Source organism: Girardinichthys multiradiatus, chromosome 10 (genome assembly GCF_021462225.1).
Source record: "Girardinichthys multiradiatus isolate DD_20200921_A chromosome 10, DD_fGirMul_XY1, whole genome shotgun sequence".
Classification (NCBI taxonomy): domain Eukaryota; kingdom Metazoa; phylum Chordata; class Actinopteri; order Cyprinodontiformes; family Goodeidae; genus Girardinichthys; species Girardinichthys multiradiatus.
Window position 1 is genome coordinate 23,464,458 of NC_061803.1, and position 25,057 is coordinate 23,489,514.

Consider the following 25,057-nt stretch of genomic DNA (forward strand, 5'->3'; position numbering starts at 1 on the left):
GTGTCTCAGCAGTTCCTGCAAGATGAAGACATTGAAGCTATGGACTGGCCCGCCCGTTCCCCAGACCTGAATCCGGTTGAGCACATCTGGGACATCATGTCTCTCTCCATCCACCAACGTCATGTTGCACCACAGACTGTCCAGGAGTTGGCGGATGCTTTATTCCAGGTCTGGGAGGAGATCCCTCACGAGACCATCTGCCATCTCATCAGGAGCATGCCCAGGCGTTGTAGGGAGGTCATACAGACACGTGGAGGCCACACACAATACTGAACCTCATTTTGACTTGTTTTAAGGACATTACATCAAAGTTGGATCAGCCTGTAGTGTGTGTTTCCACTTTAATTTTGTGTGTGACTCCAGATCCAGGCCTCCATTGGTTAATAAATTTGATTTTCATTGATGTTTTTTGTGTGATTTTGTTGTCAGCACATTCAACTTTGATCTACTTTCTGATCTACGCATTGAATATGAAATCATTAACCAGTTAAATCCAGTCCAACAACCCTGTCTGGAACAACCCACACTTAAGGAGAAAAAAATCTCAAAATAAAAGAATAAAATACTATAGTCATCTAGTTCAGCGATACGTTATATAGCAAAACCTCAATAACAAGAAGTTTACCTATGTAATCAATACACGTTTTCAGGTTATATGTATTTATTAAGCTTAACTGCTAAGCTATCATTTATTATTAGTAGTATGTATAATATATGCATGTATAATATGTGTGTAGCTGTATAAAAACATACTCTCAATATGTCTCTGTCTACATTAAAGGATAGAGTAAGATGGCAACAAGATTCCTGCCTGTTTTAGTGTGTTTTTGTATGTTTTTGTGCATTTCTGCATGGGTGTTTGTGTCACATGTTAGTGGGTTGTTTTTAGGCACGATATGCGGCGTGAATCCTTTCCATGTATTAGGCCAGCAGGTGATTAAAAGACTTAGCTCAACGCTCTCTCTGACCTAACGGGGGCAAACTATTTGGGTCAGACTAGGAAAAATAAACTTCCAGCTGAACGCTTGTTAACTTGAACCATAATGAAATACTCAAACTGTCACCTAGAAACATGAATGTAATCACCTTTATAAATCTTTCCTTTTTAGCATTTTAATTGCCTTTACTTTGGATTTGGAACTCAGCAGCACAGCGATAGGTTATTTAATGTGTACTCCTTCACGTTAATGTGTTTCAACCATTTTAAAAGTGGATCAAGTTTTCTGTGTTCTTCCAACATCAACCTCAATAATCTTCACGTTGGTGTAGGGAGGTCAAGTAACTGATACATGCAGTTTAGCGAAACGTCTTTAATACCTTTTGTTGCCAAAAAGTAATTTTAATCCCTCTTTCATCCACCTGAAGGGAACCTGATTTTGTGTGTGTGTGATGATCCAACTGTAGGAGCAGCTGGTATGAAACTGAAATGTCGCACAGATTTTTGGGCATGTGAGTATACCTACATACAGTACATTCTACAACATTAATATTTTAAACAACTCGCTTCCTTGTTTTGAAGGCCCTTGCAGGCATTACATTCAAAGATTTCCACCAATATGGCAGATATAATAAAGAAGTGTAACTCCCGTTGGGAAACAAAAGAATGCTCAAAATCAATCTCAATTCAGTTTGATCCCTCCTTTTAGATTCCTGTAAAGGAAAGAGTAAGATTTGGTTGTTTAGTTTTGTGAGGCGTGTCCACGTGAAACCTCTTTTGCCAGTTCTTTACAGTTTCTTCAGTTTTAATAGCCTTAGAAAGCACTGTGAGCTTGGCAATTTTCGGCTCTCGTAATGTTTCAGCATTAAAAAGAACAGTGCAACATGTTTAACTGTTGCAAAGCAAATATATGGACTGCGACCTGCGCGCCCTCCTGTGAAATGTTTTAGTGCTAAGAAGAAAAGAGGTGCCAGTGGGACACGAACACAAAATATTAGGGACATAGATTGTGTTAGAGCAAAACTAATCTGTGGAATTCCTGCAGCAGGACACAAAATCTCGCTTCAATAGCCTTCTCTTCGTGATAACTGGTGCCTTTGGATGTGGGTGTTGTATGTAAGTGTTTGAGTGCATGAATATGTGATCATGAGGTTCGAACATCTTGTGTTCCCAGGTGGTCAGACTGGCAGGATGCCGGGCAGTTCAGCTGCACCTGGTTGTGGTAGGCTCGCCTCCATCTCTGTCTGGAGCTGAGGGATGATCAGATGCGTTTACAGTGAGCAACAATCAGAGGTCGTCGCCATCTGACAGATGCTGGCTGCCCTAGAAACAAAAACAAAAAAAACACATCTCTGAAATACCAACAACTATACCAAGGGAAGTTTAGCAGGTTGTAGAAGCTAAAATTATTCACCAGGAAATACTAAAATCAGACCACTGAGAAATTGTCTCAATCGTCATGTCGTCAATGGAGATGCGAATTCTGCTGATGCCTGGAATCTAATGATATTAAGCTTCATCAGCCCCAAACTGTGACCGACCAGTCAAAAGTTAAAAAAATCTGATCTTATTATGATCAGTGAAGGCACCATGGCATGACCATGTCGCACAAACAACCACACGTTTAGGGTCAGACAATGTTACTGAGCAACGATTTTGAATGTTAGCCGTTTTCAGTATCAGTGAGCAAAGAAAACAAAGTCAGAGAAAGATTAGACGTTAGATGTTATTTTCCATGACATGTCTGCAGTTCATTTGGGCCGAGAGAGAGTAAGAGAGAGTGATATTTTCAGAAGATAACAGGAAGGCTGAGCGGAGAACAGCAGAGCTTTTCTGTATTATCCTTTGACCTACGGGGAGCTTTGAACCTCCCCGTGTTATGGAACATACTTCTGAGCATTCTGCGCAATCTTTAAGTCCTCTATTCTCCCAGCCTAGGTCCGCCACCTGCGGCTCCAGAGCTGCCAATTTGCAACTTTGAGACACCCCCACTGGCTGTTCATAACTTTGGTCAAAAAAGATTTAGAGGGGCACAGCACAGCGATAGAGCGCGCGACCCATAAACGGAGGCCTCAGTCCTTGACGCAACTGTCCCTGGTTTGAGTCCAGACCCCAGAGATGCCAATGCTTCATGTCTTCCCCCCTCTCTCCACCCCACTTCCTGTCTTACTACTTTGGAAAAACAACAAAAATAAAGGCTACTTAAAGAAAAAAACTAAAAACAATTTAGAACCACGCAGCAGTTTTAAATATAAGATGATTAAAGAAAGCTCTTTGAACAGTTTTTCTGTTTACTTTGATCTGCATAGAAGTTCAGCCACAAAATGACTGATGGATTTTGTGTTTTTCCATAATTTTCCGGGAGGAGGCCCAGGGGACGGCCAAGGACACGCTGGAGGGACTATGTCTCTCAGCTGGCCTGGGAACGCCTTGGGCTTTACTGTCATGTCATTGTATAAATAATGGCATAATAAATCAAAACTTTGTTTTTTTTTTGGATCTTCAGACAACAACAAATCAGTGGGAAAAAATAGTAGGTGAATAAAACACAAAATTCACAAAAATGTAAGTAAAGAACCGCAATATTATGAAGTACATTGCTGTGAAAAGCATTTCAGCATTTTTAGGCAGAACATTGTGTTTTTTCCTTGTTCTAAAACCCCAAAGATGACATTAAATTATAATTTAACAATGAAAAAAACATGTCAAGAAATAAACCCTGGATTTCTGAAACATGAGTCAGGTATCTCACTATGGGAAACGACATCGCCGCTCTCCCCCAGAAGCTCCTTTACATTAAGTCAGTCTTGATCGGCAGACAGACGTGACCTCTGCTCCTCCTCCTAGTATAAATGCCTGACGTCCCAGAGACAACATTCAGTCTAGTAAGCACACCTATTCCTCGCTCCAGGCAAGGACGTTGATCTGTTAAAATACCTCACTAATGTTTCAGAGAACCAGGGTTAATTTCTTAACCAAAAGGTCTTTAAACATTGGTTTTGGCATCTCAACATAGGATGTAGCGACTCTCGTATTGCCATAGGTTTACTCAAAAACCATCCTGTACAGCCAGCATTTTATACAAGCATAAAGCCCACACTCAGAACTGTGTGAGCCAGTGGGTGGGTGATGTAACATCCACTCTGTAAAACCTAGTGAAGGTGTGAGGAGTTGCCCAGCTACCTTCGTCACATATGTCCTCCACAGGTATACCCCGAGACAATGACCAGGACGACGCCATGCCACAACTAGAGTGAGCGCTGCAGGGGGTGCAAGGCCTCTGCTGTCAAGCTATGACTATGTAAGCCATAGTCATAGTCTCCACTATCCAATGCAAGAGGCGGTGTTTTGGGAGAGGCTTCAATTTATGTGTTGAAGCCCACGACACAAACAGCTGCTGTGATTTGCAAAAAATCAGCTGTTTTCTCATGGAGCCGTTCAGAAAAGTCTGAATAACTTACACAGGGTTCAGTTTTGGACTCACTGTAGCTTTTGCACACCACCTTGCAAATGCATGCCATTTGCGCTCATACATGCTGCGCTTTGAAACGGCTCTGGCACTTTGATTTGTCTCAATGACGTTCTGGGGAAGCCCACTGGCAGCCAGATTTATGCTCTCACAGTCCAGGTCCATAGAGTCATGCGCTCTGGATGAGGATGAAACATTTTTCTGCATGCCTGTAATCTCTGCAGAGAGGGGAGTTAATACAGCATGCCGTGCAGCGACTGGAATATCTCTGCTAGCCAGTGTTTCACTGGCCAACGGGGAGCTATCGAATGTTTTAGCTCTCACACTCTGGCGAGAGTAGGAATTATTCATTCTAGCGGGGGAATAGCGTACAGTAGAACCGCTCACCCGTGTGCTAGAGCATCTAGACCCAGCAGGGGTCAGGGAGAAAAACCTTGGACAGAGAGTGTTGTCCTCTGATGCAAAGAGGGCAACCTCTGCTCGGCTGTAACGCTCCTATATTTAGGTTGTCAGTTCGCTGTGGAATTTCCACTCCTTGTACCGAGGATGGCCCCTTGACAGCAAGTCTGTGCCGCTCTTCATCCTAACCTGTCAATGAGGCCAGAGAAACACCTTGCAGTCGTTGGGCTCAGCTTGAGTGACGCCACCCACCATTGAAACGATCACATGTGCAAATGGCCGAATATGATGACCGACAGCCAGCGGTGAATCAGCCATCAGTCCCAGCACCCTGAGGCAGAGCCCGAATTTCACATGTGCTCCTAAGCCAAAAGTGCCAGTGCGATGGTAGCCTTGGTGCATTTCATCAACACACATGAGCTTCGTGAGAGGCCAAAGGGAAGTAAGATAATCGTTTACCTTTTCCTGAAACGCAAATCTTAGGTATCTTAGTTTCGCATCTTGATGTATACTGTCTCAGATATTTATTAAATGTTAAATGTATTCTGAATGTTGTTAAATGAAGAGAAATTAGCATCAGCAGTTCAAAACTTATGATTTGCATAGATTACAATTATGCATGTCATTGATGGAAATCGCTCACAAATCTCTGCTTTGAGCATCTCTACTTCTGAGTGTTATTAACCACTTACTAGGTTTTCTGTGTAATCTGCCGTTATGGTGACCTGCTTGTCGTCAGGGGGCGGGGTTACAGCTGAGTTTTCTGTCCGTCTATTCTGATTGGTGAGCTGCAGCCACAGTTCATACATCTGTTGCATGTCTCTCACTGAAAAAATGATTGAGGTGAAGAAGACGACAAAAAAAAAAATGAGTCACAACTTTAAAAACCAAGATAGGTTTAAGCTCATCATCACTCGAAAGAAAAAGATAACTTTTTCATTCATAAAACTTCATAAAACAGACAAAAAAGTATAAAAAACATTTTCACAACCAAAGCGTACCAATGAGTTTAGTACAGGTAAGTTAAATCCCAAACTCCTTCCTTGACATTTCTGGGTGGAGACCTTTTACACAGAATCGGTCAAAACTATTTAAAGTCCTGACATCGAAGACATCGAAGATATTCTATGTCAATGAATCAGGCACTTCTAAAATCTGCTCAGGAAATCGCACATCAGCTTATTTCTTCCCCATTTCTGTACTTCTGTTTGCACTTAAAACATGTCTAAAATTACGCTCCGAAACACGTCATTTTACACCCTAAACACACAGCTTGAGACCGACTCTACACGCTCCTATTTCTTCAAAACAAATTAGGGCTAAGACAATTCATCCAATGAATCGTAATTAATCGATTATTGAAATAATCAGCAGCTAATATGCTCTATCCAGAACTTCTCAAGTGGCATAGCTTTACCTAAGCATTCTTCATGTTTTTACAATTGCACTTTGCAACATGCAGTTAATGCATTGTCGATTTTCTTTTTATTTACAAACTTAATTTTTAAAATCCATGTTCTGAGCACTGAATTTAGTTTTTTTTAAACATATTTTCCATTTACAATGCATTTAAAGTGCACAATAAATGTTTGCTTTTATAAGTTCAAAACACTTAGTAAATGACTTCAATAAACAAGAGTATCTCTTAGTAAATAAAATCATTACTATTTGTGAACCAATGCGTAATGTTTACCTTGGAATTTCACCATTTTATTTTTTCCCCAAAGCGAATGTTTTACTTTGCCACCATGCCTCACTTCCTGACTCATGACATGCTCCTCAAATCACAGCATAGGTCACACCAAAATAGACCGTGACGGACACTCACGCAGCCAATAGACACAGGATATCTATGAAATACTGTACTCTGCTGAGGATGAACAGAGCGCCTGATGTTTTCAGTTTAGCCCCGTTTACTGCAGACTCCGGAGCGCAACCAATGCTGCATTCAGTTTGCAATTAGTCTGCAGCAAAATGTATCAGGTACGTGTTTCAGACCGCCATTCTTTATCATTTCAAAGCCCAAAGTTTTAATGAAGAACTTGGAGCTCACAGTTGTTGTTCTTCATGTACGTCCACACGTCCCTCTCCTCCGGACTGTGTGCGAAGGAGCAGTTCCCAATGTAGTGGCACTTCTTCTGCTTCATCACATGCACACACATCTGCTTGACACAAATAACATGTTACTTTACATATGAAGAAGGAGTATGTTCTTTTACTAATAATTGTTTCTGTTAGATGGTAAGAGTATACAGTTCATCGCATTGCATTAGTAAAATGTGGATTATTAATTAATTATTGTGCTTGCAATTTAGCATGATGCTGAAAATACCTTAAAATCAATATGGTTCAAATGGTATAACATTTAAAGTGCATATACTCTTAAACCTTTTTACATTTGTCACATTAGAACTTCCAACTTATTTTATTTAGATTTTATATGATAGATTTCACGTGACAGATACAGCTATGTATTGTTGGATGCATATATAATAATCCCCTTTATTCTGATAGTTCTAAATAAAATTCAGTGCAACCAAACGTCTTCAATAGTCATTAAATTAGCAGACAGAGTCTGTTTATGTGTAACTTGAAGTCAGTAGAAATACAGGTGAACCTATCAAGACATGGCTGTCTACCTAAACTGGATCAAAAAGCAGCAGAGGCACATAACCCTATAGGAGCCAAGAAACCCGGTAAGCAGTTTACCACAAACCATGTAGGAAACACGATACATTTGTGGAAAAAGGTGCTAAAGGCAGATGAGACTAAAATTAAAAGTGTTGGCCTACATTCAAAACACCGTGTGGAAGAAAACTAACTGCAGATCACATTGAAACACCATCTCCACACATAAAAACTATGGGGGCAGCACCAAGCATCGGGGATTCTTTTCTTCAGCCGGAACAAGGACACAGGTGGACAAAGCTAAATACAGGGCGATCCTGGAAGAAGACCTATTAGAGGCTGTCAAAGACTTGACACTAGGGCAGAGGTACACTTTTGAGCAGGACAGCGACCCTAAACATACAACCGGAGCCTCAGCGGAATGGTTTACATCAAAGCGTATTCACATGTTAGATGGGCCCAGTAAAGTTCCAGACCTAAAAGCCAATTGAAAATCTCAGAAAAAACTTGCATTTTGACACTTTCAGTTCAGCCTGACTGAGCTGGAGCTACTTCGCAAAGAAAAAAAAAAGGCAAACATTTCGGTCTTTAGATGTGCAAAGCTGTTAGACATGTCCCAAAACATGCAGCTGTAACTGCGGCAAAATGCGATTTAACAAAGTATTGAATCAGGAGGCTGAACACAAAAGCTCGCAACACTTTTCACATTTTTAGCTGAAAAAAAAAAAAAAATGTTTAAACCATGCATCATTTTCCTTTAAGTGCACAACTATGAAAAACTTTCTGTCGATCTATTCCATAAACCTCCATTAACATGGGGCGCTGGGGGGCTCAGTTGGTAGAGCAGGACACCACATGCAGAGGCTATAGTCCTCGACACGGTTGTCCTGGATTCGGTTTTCAGATTCCCAGTCTCGGACCATTTGTTGCCCGTCTTCCCTTCAACTCTTTCCTTTCCAACTACTGTTCAATAAAGACCACTAGTGCCAAATAAAGAAAAACTTCACAAAAATGCATTAAAGTCTGTGGTTATAACGTCACAAAATGTGGAAAACTTCCTGGAATGTAAATATTTCTTCAGTGCAATGTAGACTGCAGCGGTGATATTAAGTGGGATGACTCACATCATATTGCTGTGGGTACGAGCGTGAAAAGGGGAGAGGTCGGACAACAACCCACTTCTTCTTCTCAAATGATTTTACAAGCAAGACTCTGCGCTCTTTTGTCCAGCTGAAGATACAGAGAATTCAAGGTTAATTACATGCAAGTTATGAAGTAGGCAGGTTTGAAAACAGGACTGGTTATAATGCAACTTGGACTCCAGAAAAACCCATGGCACAAGTGAGGTCCTACCTGTGCCGCGCTTTGGCGGTGCAGTACTTGAGGTTCTTATCGGGCTCGTTGACCTGTCCTTCTCGCCAGCACTGACCACAGACAAACTTCATTTTTAGGTTGAGGGGGCGGCCCCTTCCTGCCCCTCCAACCAGTCCCCCTACCCCAAAACCTCCTATGGGACTCACTCCACCCACACCTTCTCCACCAACCCCACCCCCAAGTCCCCCCATCCCCCCAGTTGGTATGCTGCTGCTTGGATGGGGTATGTGGATAGGCTGAAAGAGACAGAGATATTTCATACAATTACAAGAAAACAAAGAGACAAAGGTCCTTACCCATTTTTAATTTCAGAATTTTAAGCTTTTCCAGACTAATTGTTTTTCTGGAATCTTTAGACCTCTCTGAATATTAGAGTACAAAAGGTTAACCATTAACTGCTTGAATAGTAATAGGGTCCTATTACCTGTAGGTCAAATCATGAAACTAATTTGTTTTTCATATTTATCCAGACCTGGAAAATATCCTTTTCTGGACTACACCACAAGTTGTACCTTGTGTTGTTTCTGTGAATTCTGCTCCAGCCTTTGCCAGTGTCTTTTGGACTCCTGCACCATCTCTTCATGGGTAATACCTGGAATATAACAGTAAAATGAAATAAATGAGTGTCAATTTAAAGGATGGTAAGATATAACAGAGGTTTCCTACACATTTTAATGACAAAGTCCATACGGTTCTGAACTCGAATTTCCACAGTTCTTCCTTTTAAACCAATTCTTAAAAAGTTATTTTTAAAAACTGAACTATAAATTAAGGGAAGATATTACTACTTTGGTGAGGTTTTAAATATGGAACCTGAAAAAGCACAGGAAAGAAGGAAGAAAGAGATAGATGGACAGAGGGGGGTGAATGCATACACAACTTTTAAAAGAGCGATGGCAATAAAAAGGACAGATGGGCAGATTTATTAGACAATGGAACATCAACAAAGAGTGGAAATACAAATATTTTTCTATAATTCATTTTTTCTCCACACTCATCAAGGCCTAATAAATGCCTAAATTCTACAAACTGTCCAATCTGTGCAGGAGCAGCAATATTCCACAACATCAAGACTGAGTGTTCACAATCTCAGAATAATTGAGCAGCAGATATGGATGGTGTTCTACATACCAGTATCCTGCTGCAAAACCCAGCATTTCAGCTCGATAACAGAGTGAGCAAAGGAGCAGCTATCCTCACGCTGGCAGCCGTAGCGAACCTCATGCCGACAGATGTCAAACTGGCAGAGGGGGTGCAGGGGTCGTACCTTACTGTAACGCACGTTGGCCGACCTCACCACGTGGACCAGGCACCTGCAGGTCAGATTTAGAGTCAAGCTTAGAGTCAGAGAATCAGAGTAATAGGGTCCAAAAATCAAAATACAACAGATTTGGATGCCCTTTTTCAAACGCTTTTAGAAAACCCATGTAGACTGATATAAAGCACAGAATTTTGCTCACTTGTTATCGTCGAATGGGTGCCGTGCTGTCAGGTTTGAGCAGACAGCTAAATTCTCTTTGCTGCGTTTACTGATGATCCGAGGCTTACTGTCGAAACATTCCTGTACAAAAAACAAAAACAAAAAACGATCTATTAAAAATTAATAGTCCAACAACAAAAAAACAAAAAAAAAAACAGTAGAGAAATGTGTGTCCCACTGAGACTCACCTCACAGAGGAACATGAACATGCCCATGTGGAGTTGTAGCAATCTGGTGACGCTGAGCGCCCGCCTCTCTGTGCTGCCCAGCGGGTCAAACAGAAGCTCTCGGCTGAGCGCGCCCTTCCTCTCCTGTGTCCACACGTCAATCTCTTCCTGGCAGTAAGCAAATGTACAGTTCTCCCCATACTGGCACTCCTGACGCTCCTGTACCTCTGTTGGACCCAGTAAATGTTTTAACTCCCACAGGATAAAACAATTTCCAAACTTAATATTTCCACCTAAAATGCAGATTTCAATACCTTTACAAAGTACAAATGCCCCCAGGAAGTTATTCCGTGCGGGTCTGGGTCGAATCCTTTTCCAGGTGGGATCATCTGTGTTTCTCAGACGGCATAACAGCACATCTCTCTTGCAGCGGTGTGCTGCCTCTGGCTGATACTTGTAGTCCATCACTCGAGGACCTGAATTTTAGATGATGAATTTCCTGAACAGGTCATTTCCCCATAACCTCCATCTGATTTTTTTTTTTTTTTTACTCAAAATAAATAAATCTGGTAATCTGCATTAATAACAATAAAGGAAGGGAGTAATTAGTTTTGATGTATTTCTTCAATATGAAGAAATAAATTACAATTTTCAGTATCTGATCTGCTGATCACTGATTAGAGCCAATCAATGGAAAATGGATTATTACGATCTCTGGCCAAACGCTTAGTATCGCACTAAATGAAATAGTGAAATTCTTTCTTGATCATGCTAACCCAGTGTGTAGATATTTTTTTTTATACCGATATTAAGATATCCTACCTATTCGGCTGTAACAGGCATGACAAGCCTGGCGAAACTCATGAGTGGCTGCAAGAGGATTCCTGGAGAGAAGAGAGAGGTTGGTTCCTCCTGGTCCATTCTGAAGGAGAAAGAGATGACAAAGTAGTGACACCAACTTAAAATCACAGCTAAAACCTACAACAAATGTGAAGAAATCAGTTTAAAATGTGTCCTTTACTTACTGTGTGCCCAGCACTGTGGTTGCGCATCCCAGGGATGAAGCTGTGACACACTCGTCCCCCTTATGACACAAAAACAAGGACATTGATGTAAGGCATGTTGGATTAATGCCCACTCACCTGATAACCACGTGAAATTATTAACAACTCCATGAAACCAATCACACTAATTTGCCACAGCAACTGTGGGTATTAATTACTTTACAGTGTTATTACAGCTGCAATATTATTGTGAAAGTGAAGAGCAGCTCATTCAACACACACTTTGAGACGTTCTATTTATAAGTGTAGAACAGCGTTGGAGAATCCGTGCTGAACGCCGAAGAAGACGGTGTGCTCTGCGTGCCCGATGTTGCAACAATCAGCTGGCCAGGTATGATTTGAGTATAACACACACCTTTGCTATCGGCTACGGTGGCTTGTTAAGTACAAAGAGACGTACGTTTTCTGCAGTTGGTTCGGATCGGGGCCGGTTCGTATTCAGACCATAAGCGAAGTCCGTTTGGAAGCGGACCGAGACCACCTCAAAAAGTGGGTCTCAGTCCGGTTGTTTGGTCCGGACCAGGGTTCGCTTGAGTGTATTCACACCTGCACAAAAGGTCCGGACCAAGAGGGGAAACGAACTCTGGTCCGTTTAAAGCAGACCAAAAGTGGTAAGTGTGAATACACCCTTACACATTTTATCACATTACAACCACAAACAGTGTGTTATCTGTGATAACACAAAACAGCACATAGTTGTGAAGTAAGGGAAAAAGGAAACAATTTTCAAAATACTTCACAAACAAAAATATTTTGTGGGTAGCATGAAGAACAGTCAGATGAGACCAAAGCACATTTTGAGACAGAACTTTGGGCTATATGCAAAAAGCTATGCGTGAAGTAAAACTAATACAGCACCGTGAACACACTTCCCCCACTGTGAAATAGTGGTGGCAGCATCATGCATCGAAGATGCGCTTCTGCAGCATCCTCAATGCCCTCAAAATGGCAGCAGGAACAAAGTAGTTGGGAGGATGGATGGAGCTCAATAGAGGACAATCATGTAAGAAAACTTGCTAGAGCCATAAATAACCTGATACTAGGGCTAATAAAGAACTGTGAGACGATGGTCACAGGAAGCTGAAGAAGCTCTGCAAGGTTGCTTTGAAGCTACAGACTGGGACACACTGCCCCAGCCACATGGAGAGGACATCAATGCCATGACTGAGTGTGTGACCGGACCAATGGATGTCTGGACGGAGTCAATAACCTAGACAGTCTTCAATAGATTCAGTTCACAAACAAGCTCACCATCCTCCTCTCCTGCTCACAACCAAACAGTTGTGAGACTGAATAGTTGTGTGTCTAACCAGATAGTCAGCAGCACAGGAGAACCCCAGGGGACCGTACTCGCACCATTCCTTTTCACTCTCTACACCTCGGATTTCCAGTAAAAGACAGACTCCTGTCACCTGCAGAAATACTCGGATGATTCTGCAGTCGTGGGGTGGATCAGAGATGGACAGGAAGCTGAGTACAGGGAGCTGGTGGACCACTTTGTGGCATGGAGTGGAAACAATCATCTCATCTTGACTAGGGCTGGGTACCGAACTTTGGTTCTTTTATGGTACCAACTGAAATGCTTTGGTTTTACAGAGTATCAAAACATGCCTTGTCTTTATGTCTACAGATGGGATTCACGTGTATTTGTGTTGTGAACTGGTTGCTAGCGTCATCAAACTGCTTAAAAATGCCACCGAGGTCAAAAGTGTGGCTTCACTTTAGAAATATTGATGCCAATAGTGCGTAATGCAATATATGCAAAAAAGAAATTGTTGCCAAGGCTGGCAACAGGACTAATTTGATGATGGGATCAATGTAAGAGCGGAAAGTTGCTCAGTGTTTGACTGCAAGAAGTGCGGACCGCAGCCAGCACAGCCATCCTCTTCTCAGTGGCCCGTGGGCAGTGCAAAACGGGAGCGGCGATTCAAAATCTCCACCACCGGACTCCGCCTCATCAGAGAGTACCGAGGACGGCACTGTGTCTGGGATTACAACAGGCAAGTTTACGTTTGTTAACGTTACTGCAACTTAATACGTGCATCGCGCCGAGTTAGTGTGCAGCTTTATTTTAATGCTATGTAGCTAGCTAAATCAAAAGCTAACTAAAGATTGACGTTAACAGATACCGCTTAGCTTGTAAAAATATGCCCATCCACTGGGTCGGCTGGTTAAACAGCTCACCTAATCTTAACTGTTATTTTTATTTTCTCCTCACAGTTTTAGACACTGACTTGTCACTTGTTTGCAACTGTTCTTTTGCACTGAAAATTTTTTTATGCAAGTGCTTGGAATGGAAAAATCTGAGTTAAAAACAAAACTCAAGATTTGTACTTTAAGATGTAATGTCATTTTCTTTTTGTAAGAATTGATATTATAAAACTGGTATTGAAAGTATCGTTCAGGAACCGATATCGAAGTGAAGGTATCAGTATTGGTACCGGCATCAAAATTTTTTGATTGATACCCAGCCCTAACCTAGACAGATCCTTCCTGCCCACAGCCATCAGCATCTACAGCAGCTGTTAGGAGAAACCTGCATAATATTCAATTCAATTTCAATTCAATTCAATTCAGTTTTATTTATATAGCGCCAATTCACAACACATGTTGTCTCAAGGCACTTCACAACAGTCAGGTACATACATTACAATTAATCCTAACCATTGAACAGTGCAGTCGGAGTTAGCTTTTTATTCAAATTGGATATAAAGTTTTTCTATCTAAGGAAACCCAGCAGATTGCATCCAGTCAGTGACTTGCAGCATTCCCTCCTCCTGGATGAGCATGTAGAGACAGTGGACAGTCACTGGAGTTGACTTTGCAGCAATCCCTCATACTGAGCAAGCATGTAGCGACAGTGGAGAGGAAAAACTCCCTTTTAACAGGAAGAAACCTCCAGCAGAACCAGGCTCAGTGTGAGCGGCCATCTGCCACGACCGACTGGGGATTTGAGAGAACAGAGCAGAGACACGAAGAGAACAAAGAAGCACTGATCCAGGAGTACTTTCTATGGGAAGGAAAAGTAAATGTTAATTGATGTAGCTCCTTTAGTTGTTTCACCTAGAAAAAAAGAACAGATAAACTCTGAGCCAGTTTTCAAGGTTAGAGTCTGAAAGAGAGCACATATAATTAGTTACAGTAAAAGCTCAGTCAATCGCCATGTCTAGGAGAGAGAAAGGGTTAAACACTGAAAGACAGGGCTATGTGGATCATCGGTAGAAGGTGAGCATTAAGTTGCTGCCAGCAGAAGCTCGGACGATTCCCCTCTCCAGAAAGGTGTCACAGGTAGACACAGAGCCAGGCCAGGTGTAGCTTCTAGGAAGAGAATAGAGAGAACAAGGTTAAAAGCTGAAATAACAGCAAATAATGCAAAATTGGAGAGTAGTGTGAGAATGTAGTAAAGAGGGTGAAAGTGGTCATTATGTCCTCCAGCAGCCTAAACCTATAGCAGCATAACTACACAGATAGTTTCAGTTCAGATTATTTAGTTAAACGGCGCTTATTTACAACAATGTCGTCTCAAGGTACCTCACAAAGGGAGCTACAACAACTTTTAATTTCCCTTTGGGATGAATAAATTGAAGTTAAATTGAATACAGACTCACAGCACATAAAACCCCAATAAAATACAGTAAGGTTTGTGGTTGTAACGTGGAAAAGGTGTGTAAGTATGATATTAAGGCATTATACATATTAACCTTAGAATACGTATGATGAATACCCATCAAAAACAAGCCTTTGGGTATTAATCTGATTACACTGTCAGAAGTATTTAAAAACATGGAACTTAAATGACCAGTTTATAAAGAAAACTCTGTAAGAGTTGAGCTAAAAAAAAAAGGTAACAATTCAAGACCAGCCAACCTATAAGGAAAATAATGAACTGCAGAGCTCACCAGGAAGAGTGTACTCAGACAACGAGTCGAGCCCACCAGCAGCGACTCCTTTGCCTTCTCCATCTGTGGCCCCTGTAGAAAAGCTTCCCAGTGCGTCCTGCGCTTGGGTGGAGCCTTGGTCCCGCAACGGTGTGTAAGGCCCCAGAGGGGCCATATCACTGATAGAGGAGCTGAAGAAGGCTGGGGGAAGCTGGGGTGACGGAGGTGGAAGGCTCGGTGAGTAAGGAGGCCGAAGGCCAACGGCCGTGTTAGGAAGGTTGGTGGGGATAGCACCTTGAACCGGACTCTAGGGAACAGAAATGTATATAAGCACCCAATAAGATATACTGATGACCTCATCGCCCACCGAAAGGCAGTTGTGATCTCGAGATCCATTCCCTTAACTTTTATACTTATTTCTGGGGTATAAAATATGTCATCTGTGCTAGATTGTGATTTCTTTTTGTGTCCTCACCTCACTAACTTTTTTAGGCATACAGTCCAAAATGCTGTCCAGCCCATCCTTAATAACACTGCTGCTGCATTCGTCCATGTGCTCCGAAACCGGGACAGAGTACGGCATGGGAGGCAGAGTCTGGCTGCTGGGGCTCTCTGAGAGCTCAGTACACGAGGTCACCACTGTGGTTGCTGGGTCATCGCTGACTGGAATGGGCGTGGCCAAAGGGGCAGGGATGCACTGTGCATTTGACAGGTCTGCTAAGTTGGGAGAAGAAGGGAAATGGTTATGGAAATGTTAGGAGTAGGACCCGGATCATGCGAGTTTGTCATACCTGATGCAATTTCACCCAGGGACTCAAGGCCATTGGAGGACAGCTAGAAAAAAAGGAAAGCATTGGCTTTAAGTCACATAATAAATTAACTTTTTTTTTTACGTTTTTGAGACCGAATACCACCTACTTCTCCTGTGGGTGGGGAGGTTTCCTCATGGGTTTCCCCTTCTGTGGACGTCGACTCGGTCTGTGGGCTGATGTAGGCTTTACGGCCCTTCAAACCCAGCTTGTTGGCCAGATCCTGGGCCAGGTCGATAACCAGCACATCCTGTAAGAGCAGATATAAAGACACTATTCAGAATAAGCGTTATTGCTTTTTCAGGGAAAATACAATAAAGTCTCAAAATACATAGAAAATGCAATATATATGTATTGAGGATTCCTTTTTTATCAGAAGTTCTTAAAATATATGTACTTTTTTCTGAAGAGAAAAAAAATAAAGAAAAGTTACACCGTGTGAATGGGGTGTTACATTACACAGAGGTACTCTGTTCACTAATATGTTCACTAATATGGGGACTTCTGAAAAGTATCTGGCTTTATTTTATTTATTTACTTAAACGATGAAAGGCGTTGAATACAAAGCGCATGCCTGCCTCTTGAGAAGTTTATTTGGAAAAAGAAAATATTTAAAAACCATGTATCATTTTCCTTTCACTTCCCGATTAGGTGCTACTTTGTGTAGGTCCATCACATAAAATCCCCAAAAAATACCGTAAAGTTTGTGGTTGCAACTTGACAAAATGCGACAAGGGGTCTGAGTATTTTTTCAAGACACTGTATTACAATACATACATGTGGTGCTGTAAGGAGACATTTGGTTCCACTCTCGTAAGCCTCCCTGAGTCGTCCCAACTCCTTAAGACAGAGCGCCTTTCGATACAAAGCCCTGCGACTGCCCTCAGATACACACAGTGCACTCTCACAGTCCTGAATGCCACGCTCGTACTCCCTCTGACAAAGACAAATGAAAATATATGGTCACATTTTCACATTCACAAACAAAAACAAGTCCTGATGATCCACTGAATGCATCTCTGTCCTTTGTAGGTAATCCACCCTGCTTGTTCATTTTCTCCCTCACCATCTGGTAGAAGGCTGCAGCCCTATTAACGTAGAGGCTCTCCAGCAGCTCATGCGGGATAATAACAGCTTCAGCCTGTGCATACCGGGCAACATTGACCCCCTCCGCGTACTGCTGAGCTGCCTGACGCCAGTCGCCGTCTCGAAAAAAACAATTTCCCTCATCGAGCAAGTTGCACACCAACTGGGTCAGAAAGGCCTAAAAGGAAAGGGCAGAAATTGGGTAAAGAAAAAAAAAAAAAAAGACATGAAATATTAGACATGCCAAGGTGAAAGCGGATGGCACAGACAAACAATTAGTAGGCAAGGATCAAACCTAACCTCATAACTCTCTGGTTCAGGAAATGGCAAAGATGACCTGGTAGACAGAAAAGTAAAAATGATGTTAGGATCTTGATACAGTTAGTGTATGGTTTGGCTATGAGGTGAAATTTGGTTCAGTTTATGCTTCCTACTGGATAAAGCTCATTGCCCTCTGGATCTCTTCTCTTCGCTTCGGTCGTTCAGGATCCATGATCTGAGGATATAAACAGGACTGACTTATCACAATTGAAAACTCCACAAAATGTTCAGAACTATTAAGCTTTGACACAAGCTAAACTTGATCTTAAAAGATGTTTAACTAAACATCTGTAACCCATTTATGTTAAACAATGTTAGGCCTGCCTTGGATTGATCCCGACCAATCCTAAGACCTGTCTAAAACTAATAATGAAGATGTTAATCAGTTTAGCTCCATTAACTATATGAATTACCAGATAGAACGTGTCAAGTAACATATTTTGTTGTTGGAAGTTGAGCTATAAACAATTAATAAAGGCAGTTTTATGTCTTATTTTAAATGGCAGCGAGAAAACAATACCAGCATTTTTGCAACATTTGCTAATGTAAGTTAGCACTTTGCATACGTAGTTGTTAACTGTCATGTGATATTTTATATTATAACAACAGACTGACTTAAAACAAACATCATGGATTGAGAAAGTAGCTGGTTCCGTTACCAGAAGCACCGCTACCTGAGTTTACCTGGCGGGGTTGTTAGCCAGCTAATGCTACTTGCTAATTTTGGCTAATTCTGATTTAGCTTTTACAACGAAGTAAAGGCAATCAGCTATTATTTATCATAGGAAACGCCAATCGCACTCCATCCAGCAAGTTATTTAGCACAGCTGAAAAAATATCTCATATAATCTAACTAGTGTTTAGGTAAGTTAGTTGGGTAAATTAGCCAACGTAGCATGGCAACTCACCGAGAAGTTACTGCGCTTTTCAGATCAGGGTTAGCTCCCCGTTGCGCTGGAGACACAAATTAGCAAATCTGGGCAACCGAATATCAGTCAATAACCAGGCGCATTTTTGTACGGCAAGTGTCCGAGTCATTGGAGAGTGGACATAACACCACTTTCTCTGCTTCAGCTACTAATTGGACTGGCTAGCGGCTAGCTGCTTCAGCCAGTGGTGGTTGTCGCAACAAGTTTCCAGGTCAGATTGCGGCCACAAGATGGCAGCAAAACCTCTCAAAGTTTTACAAATTAGGTGGTTTTTCTTCTTCATGGGTTGGACACCTACTGATATGAAGTGTGGCTCAAAATGTCTATTTGCTTTCATTAATCATCCATCCATGCACACCTAAGGGCAATTTGAAGAAACTAATTAACCTAACAATGTTTTTGGTCTGTGGGAGGAAGCCAGAGTACCCAGAGAGAACCAACGCATGCACGGGAGAACATGCAAACTATGCAAAAAGACCCCAGTCTGGGAAACAAGGACCTTCTTCTACGGCAACAGTGCTACCCACTGTTCCACTGTGCAATCTTTCACTTACTCTAACATACTAAATTAACACAATGTTGACAATTTCCTGTATTGTGTTGTTTCATTCTGAATAGCATATTATTGAGTCCAATATGTCCAAATCATAATCTTGCTAATTTCTCTTCTGTGTCTCCTTCCGGTTCTCATCTCTCCCACTCTCTTTTGAATCTCGTAATACCATCTTTCTTTGTTTTATTTTCATTGATTCTGCTACCTTTCTCTCATTTCGTTTAATTATACTTCTTGCAACTGATTTGCTTGTGGTTACTATAAAGTTGAATGTCCTGTTGTTGCCCTTTTTGCCACCCTATCTACTGTTTCGTTACCCTCAACCCCAATGCGCTGGTACCCATGGAAATGTAACTCCTAATCCCATTATCCACCCATCCATCCATTGTCTATACCCGCTTCCTGCGTACAGCAATGGACTTAAAATGCTTTCTGTGGTGTTCCATCTTCTACTGCATATTTCCTAGAAAATTCTTGACAATTTCTAACGTGCATTCTGTTTGATGAGAAGTTCAGGATCCATTTAAACATTTTCCCTGTAATACCCATTTTATATATTTTAATTAGTAATCCTTCTACCCATAACCTATCATACACTTTCTCTATATAAAAAATACTGAAACCTCAATTCAATTAATTTCACTTTATTTATGTAGCACCAATTCACAACACATGTTGTCTCAAAGCACCTTACGAAGACAATTCAATCGAATCACACAGATTTCAAGTCAGGTTCACAAATTCCAATTAATCCTAACTATCAAACAGTGCAGTCAGATTCAGTTTATAAATTAAATTGATGCATGTAGCGACAGTGGAAAGGAAAACTCCCCTTTAACAGGAAGAAACCTCCAGCAGAACCAGGGTCAGTGTGAAAGGCCATCTCCCACGACCGACTGGGGGTGTGAGAGAACGCACAGAAGCACTGATCCAAGAAAAGTAAAACATTATTGGTTGTAGCTCCTTTAGAGGCTTAATCTAGGAGAGAAAGACAGCTAAGCAGATAATACACACTTTCTTGATTGAGCTGTGCTCTCCTACTTTCATACTCTAAACATATTGCTGAATCATTAGTATTATGCCCTTTTTGAAAACAACTTTGAAATTTAGATGTTTATCCTTTAATATATAAAGAATATATTAATCTTTCATTATAATTTTCCATTATTGTACATATATTTGAAGTTAATGCAATGTGTTTATCATTTTTTTTGGTTTTGTATTAGCTTTTCCTGGTTTGCTATTGGTTCAATGACTGACTCCATCCAGCTCATGGGATCACCCCTCCTCCCAGACTTTGTTGTACAGCTCCAAGATGTCTTTGGATGTTTAACTGAGGTGTTCTATCATTATATACCTGATTTGATCTTTCCCAGGTACTGTTTTCTTGGTTTTCCTGAGTGCACAGTTCAGTTCTTCTTCTGTAAAAGGTTAATTTAGCAGGTTATTGGTTACTTCAGTATTCTGTATTAAATCTTTGTATGTTAATTTTGTGGCTTCCCTGCCTTTCCTTCCCTCATCACTAATGTTGCTTGTACTATGAATTTTGCTAAATGTATTAGCCAATATTTCAGCTTTCTCTTCATCTTTAACTGTAGTTGTGTTACCTAAATTTAATATTGGATATCCATTTTTAATGCCATTCGTTCTTTAAATTACTTTAAAAATTTTATCAGTTGTTGTCTCTGTCCCAATCGAGTAGCACAAGTTCTTCCAATATTTTCTCTTTGCTTAATGACTTTCCTTACCATTGCTTGCTTTCTCTTATATTCAGTGAAGTTATTTTCTGATAAATCAGATTAAGTACTTTAAAGGCATTATTTCATGATGTTATTACTTTTTTACAGTCAGCTGTCCTCTATGGTACCATCTTCTTATCACTCTGCCTTCCTCCTATATTATTAACATCGATTGTCATGTCAGTTTCCTCAAAACCTTTATGACTCAAATACTGCCTCATTAAAGTTCCACTTTTTTTTACTTTTACACTATTGCTGCCTAGTTTTATTTTGGCTATGATTTTAATGTGATAATGAATAATACCAATTGTTGTGTTGTTATCGGTATCCCATACACAAACACCAGCCAGTAAGTTTGATACAAATTTCAGATATATTGCTGACTCTGTCCCTGTTCAAGTGACAGCATTTTACATGAATTATAAGAATTAATTACCTTACATTTTCATTTTCTTCACCATTTTTCAATTATTATATATTCCAGTTCTATACCTTGCCCTAATATTTGATATGTTATTCCTTGCTTTATAACTATACCACACTCTTCTTCACTTCTTTCTTGTCTATCCTTTCTTATACTATTATACCCTTTAATAACAAAATCTAGATTTGACTTTAACCATGTCTTCCGTATACACATGGGCTTTTTTCAAGTCTGTCTATATATTCTTTAAATTTCAGTCCATTAGCAATTAAACTTGCATTCCACTGTAATATTATAATATGTTTTTGTCAGCTGGGGTTCCTGACCTCCCATCTCTTTCCGGCCTTTTAATGTTTTCCCAAGGTCCCTCTGTAACCCCAAACACTTATCAGCTCCTCTTACTATTATTCTAATCTTTTCTGTTTTGTGTTTAGCTTGATCAGTGCAGTCAATGCCAAAACATATGAATAATACAGATGCATCTAAAAAAATTAGAATGTTGTGTGAAGTGCAATATTTTTGTCAGTCATCTCAGAAAGTGAAACTCATATTATTTAGAATCATCACACATAGAGCGATATATTCCAAGCCTTTGTTTCTTGTAACCTTGATAATTATGGCTTACAAGTAAAAAAAAAACAAAGAACAAAATTCCGTGTTCGCTTTGGATGGAGCAGCTCTTCTTTCTAGGAATCTGGCCGAATTTATTAGTTCTCCAAAACTCTGACAACCCAGGGTTCAGACCAGGAAGCAGGGTCGTAGTTTAACACTCCTCTCTGCAGCTTCTGTACTGCTACCCACCCATTACCCTATTAAGACAGTGTCTCGCCCACGGCCAAAATTGAATAGATTAAAAAATAATCTAAAACGAGGAAATCAGGAAAATCTAATAAAAATAAACACAACTGGGACTAAAAAGAAAAATAAAACAATTAAATGTGGCTTACTGAACATAAGATCTCTCTCTTTAAAGACTTTGCTAGTTACTGACCTGATTTGTGACAATCAGATTGATTTATTTTGCCTCACAGAAACCTGGCTGCAGCAAGAGGATTATGTTACTATAAATGAGTCAACTCCTACTAATTATTTAAATTTTCACGTTCCTCGAAATACTGGGCGAGGAGAAGGAGAAGCCACAATCTTTCAGTCCGATCTATTGATTAGTCCCAGACCAATCAATAGCCACAACTCTTTTGAATATTTAATCCTTAGTTTTCCTCATCCAAATTGCAAAGCACTAAAACCTCTTCTGTTTGTTGTTTTGTACCATCCACCAGGCCCTTACTCTCAATTTTTAGATCAGTTTTCAGAACTTTTATCTGATTTAGTGTTAAATACAGATCAAGTTATTATAGTGGGGGATTTTAACATTCATGTTGACACTGAAAGTGATAGCTTAAATATAGCCTTTAATGCTATCTTAGACTCAATAGGCTTTGCTCAAAACATTAACAAACCTACCCACCTTTGTCTTCATTCTCTGGACCTTGTGCTGACATATGGCATTGAGTGTAAAGACATTACAATATTTTCTCATAACCCTGTCCTGTCTGACCATTTTTTCATAACGTTTGAGTTTAATTAAACACAGTACTCCACACCTGAAAGAACATTTTATTATAGTAGATCATTATCAGGTGATGCTGTAACAACCTTTAAAGAATCTGTTCCACTATTAATTTCCTCATTATCACAGAAAAACACAGTGGAGGGCAATAATTTTGTTTCTGTCCCTTCACAAATTGATTCTTTTGTTCATAGTGTTACTTCATCATTGCGTGGTGCATTAGACAATGCAGCCTCCTTGTAAAAGAAAGTAATTATTCATAGGAGGCTAGCCCCCTGGTTTAATTCAGAGCTATGTACTGTAAAGCACAATGTTAGAAAATTGGAGAGAAAATGGCGTTCTACACACCTAGAGGATTCCTACTTAATCTGCAAAAATAGCCTACTGTTGTATAAAAAGACACTTCGCCAAGCTAGAACAGCTTATTTCTCATTATTAATGGAAGAGAACAAGAATAATCCTAGGTTTCTCTTTAGTACAGTTGCTAAACTTACACAGAGTCATAGCTCTATTGAGCCATCCATTCCCTTAGCTCTTAGCAGTCATGACTTTATGGGATTCTTCTTAAATAAAATTGATTCTATTAAAAATAAAATCTTTGACATACTCCGGAAGATGATTACTTCATCCTCAGCAAGTGAGACAACATTGGAAATATCTGCACAACCTGATATGTGTTTGGACTGTTTTGATCCTGTGGAGCTTCCTGAGTTATCAGAAATATTAGCTTCATCTAAACCTTCAACTTGTATGTTAGACCCAATCCCAACCAAATTATTTAAGGAAGTGTTCCCTATGATTACCAGCCCCATTTTAGATATGATTAATCTATCTTTAGTAAATGGATATGTACCACAAGCTTTTAAGGTAGCTGTAATTAAAGCTTTGCTTAAGAAACCTTCGCTTGATCGAGATGACTTGAAAAATTACAGACCTATATCCAATCTTCCATTCTTATCTAAAATTCTTGAGAAAATAGTTGCTAATCAAATGTGTGAGCATTTATACAGCAATGACCTGTTTGAAGAGTTTCAGTCAGGCTTCAGAGCTCATCATAGCACTGAAACAGCTCTGGTGAAAGTCACTAATGATATTCTTATGGCTTCAGATAATGGACTTGTGTCTGTTCTGGTTCTGTTAGATCTCAGTGTTGCATTTGATACAGTCGATCACAATATTCTCTTAAAAAGGCTGGAATATGCTGTAGGGATCAGGGGAACAGCGCTAGGCTGGTTTAAATCTTATTTGTCTGACAGATTCCAGTTTGTTCATGTAAATGATAAATCATCTTTAAACTCCAGGGTTAATTGTGGAGTACCACAGGGTTCAGTACTTGGGCCAATTCTCTTTACTATATATATGCTTCCAATAGGTAAAATTATCAGGCAGCATAGAATACATTTTCACTGTTACGCTGATGACACTCAGCTTTACTTATCCATAAATCCTGATGAACCCAACCAGTTAGATAGACTACAAGCATGTCTTGAAGACACACAAACTTGGATGACTTTAAATTTTGTGCTTCTAAATTCAGACAAGACAGAAGTTGTCGTCTTTGGACCGGAGTCTTTAAAAAAGAAACTGCTTAGTCAATTACTTAAATTGACCTCCGATAATAAAGTAAAAAACCGTGGTGTTACTTTTGACCAGGACATGTCATTTAAATCCCATATTAAACAGGTTTCTAGGATTTTCTTCTTTCACCTCTGGAACATTGCCAAAATTAGAAATATCCTGTGGAACCAGCTCCCAGCTTTAGTCCGTGAGGCAGACACCCTGTCTACTTTTAAGGCTAGGCTTAAAACTTTCCTTTTTGATAAAGCTTATAGTTAGAGTGGCTTAGGTTATCCTGAGCTATCTTCCTTATTTTTTACCTCCGTCTTCTTCCCTCCCTGTTGGTTGGAGTAAGGGGGAGTCAGGTTTAGCGTAAACCGACTCAGTTACGGTTGAGGTGCAAACACACCCTCCATTTCTGCTACCTGCATGACCCCCTCTCTTTTCCAATGGTTATAATCAGTCTGACAGAGGGAGGTATCCCAATCATTGTGGTTTTTAGTATAACAATGACCATCAGTGGGCTCTAGATGGACACCCTGTCTATTTTTAAGGCCAGGCTTCAAAACTTTCCTTTTTGATAAAGCTTATAGTTAGAGTGGTTTAGGTTATCCTGAGCTATCTGTGTAGTTATGCTGCTATAGGTTTAGGCTGCTGGAGGACATAATGACCA

General features: G+C 40.4%; 1 protein-coding gene across 2 annotated transcripts; it reads right to left on the reverse strand.

Annotated features, from left to right (window-relative positions):
- Positions 1-320: 320 nt before the first annotated feature.
- On the reverse strand, positions 321-18,758 carry zc3h7bb (zinc finger CCCH-type containing 7Bb). 2 transcript variants are annotated; one of them, XM_047378185.1, is made up of 21 exons: positions 18,521-18,758; positions 17,726-17,787; positions 17,592-17,628; positions 17,272-17,469; positions 16,983-17,141; positions 16,315-16,455; positions 16,188-16,230; positions 15,872-16,110; positions 15,418-15,703; positions 11,480-11,538; positions 11,277-11,376; positions 10,769-10,930; positions 10,476-10,681; positions 10,268-10,368; positions 9,939-10,120; positions 9,320-9,399; positions 8,787-9,043; positions 8,558-8,663; positions 6,859-6,967; positions 5,498-5,631; positions 321-2,260 (listed from the first exon to the last, which is right to left on the reverse strand). In XM_047378185.1, the coding sequence occupies exons 2-21, from the start codon at positions 17,782-17,784 to the stop codon at positions 2,225-2,227; spliced, it is 2,694 nt and encodes an 897-aa protein (XP_047234141.1). In that variant the 5' UTR covers positions 17,785-17,787; positions 18,521-18,758; the 3' UTR covers positions 321-2,224. The 2 variants fall into 2 exon arrangements, with proteins under 2 accessions (XP_047234141.1, XP_047234140.1); XM_047378184.1 differs by having other exon boundaries at positions 15,872-16,113.
- Between the last annotated feature and the right edge of the window lie 6,299 nt (positions 18,759-25,057).

Bases quoted from the DNA above. Each gene is read 5' to 3' on its own strand.
- zc3h7bb (XM_047378184.1), bottom strand. From the start codon at position 17,784: ATGGATCCTGAACGACCGAAGCGAAGAGAAGAGATCCAGAGGGCAATG. The intron at 17,629-17,725 runs GTAGGAAGCATA...TCTGTCTACCAG, and splicing joins AGGGCAATGAGCTTTATCCA to GTCATCTTTGCCATTTCCTG. The intron at 11,539-15,417 runs GTGAGCTCTGCA...TTGTGTCATAAG, and splicing joins GTCTGAGTACACTCTTCCTG to GGGGACGAGTGTGTCACAGC.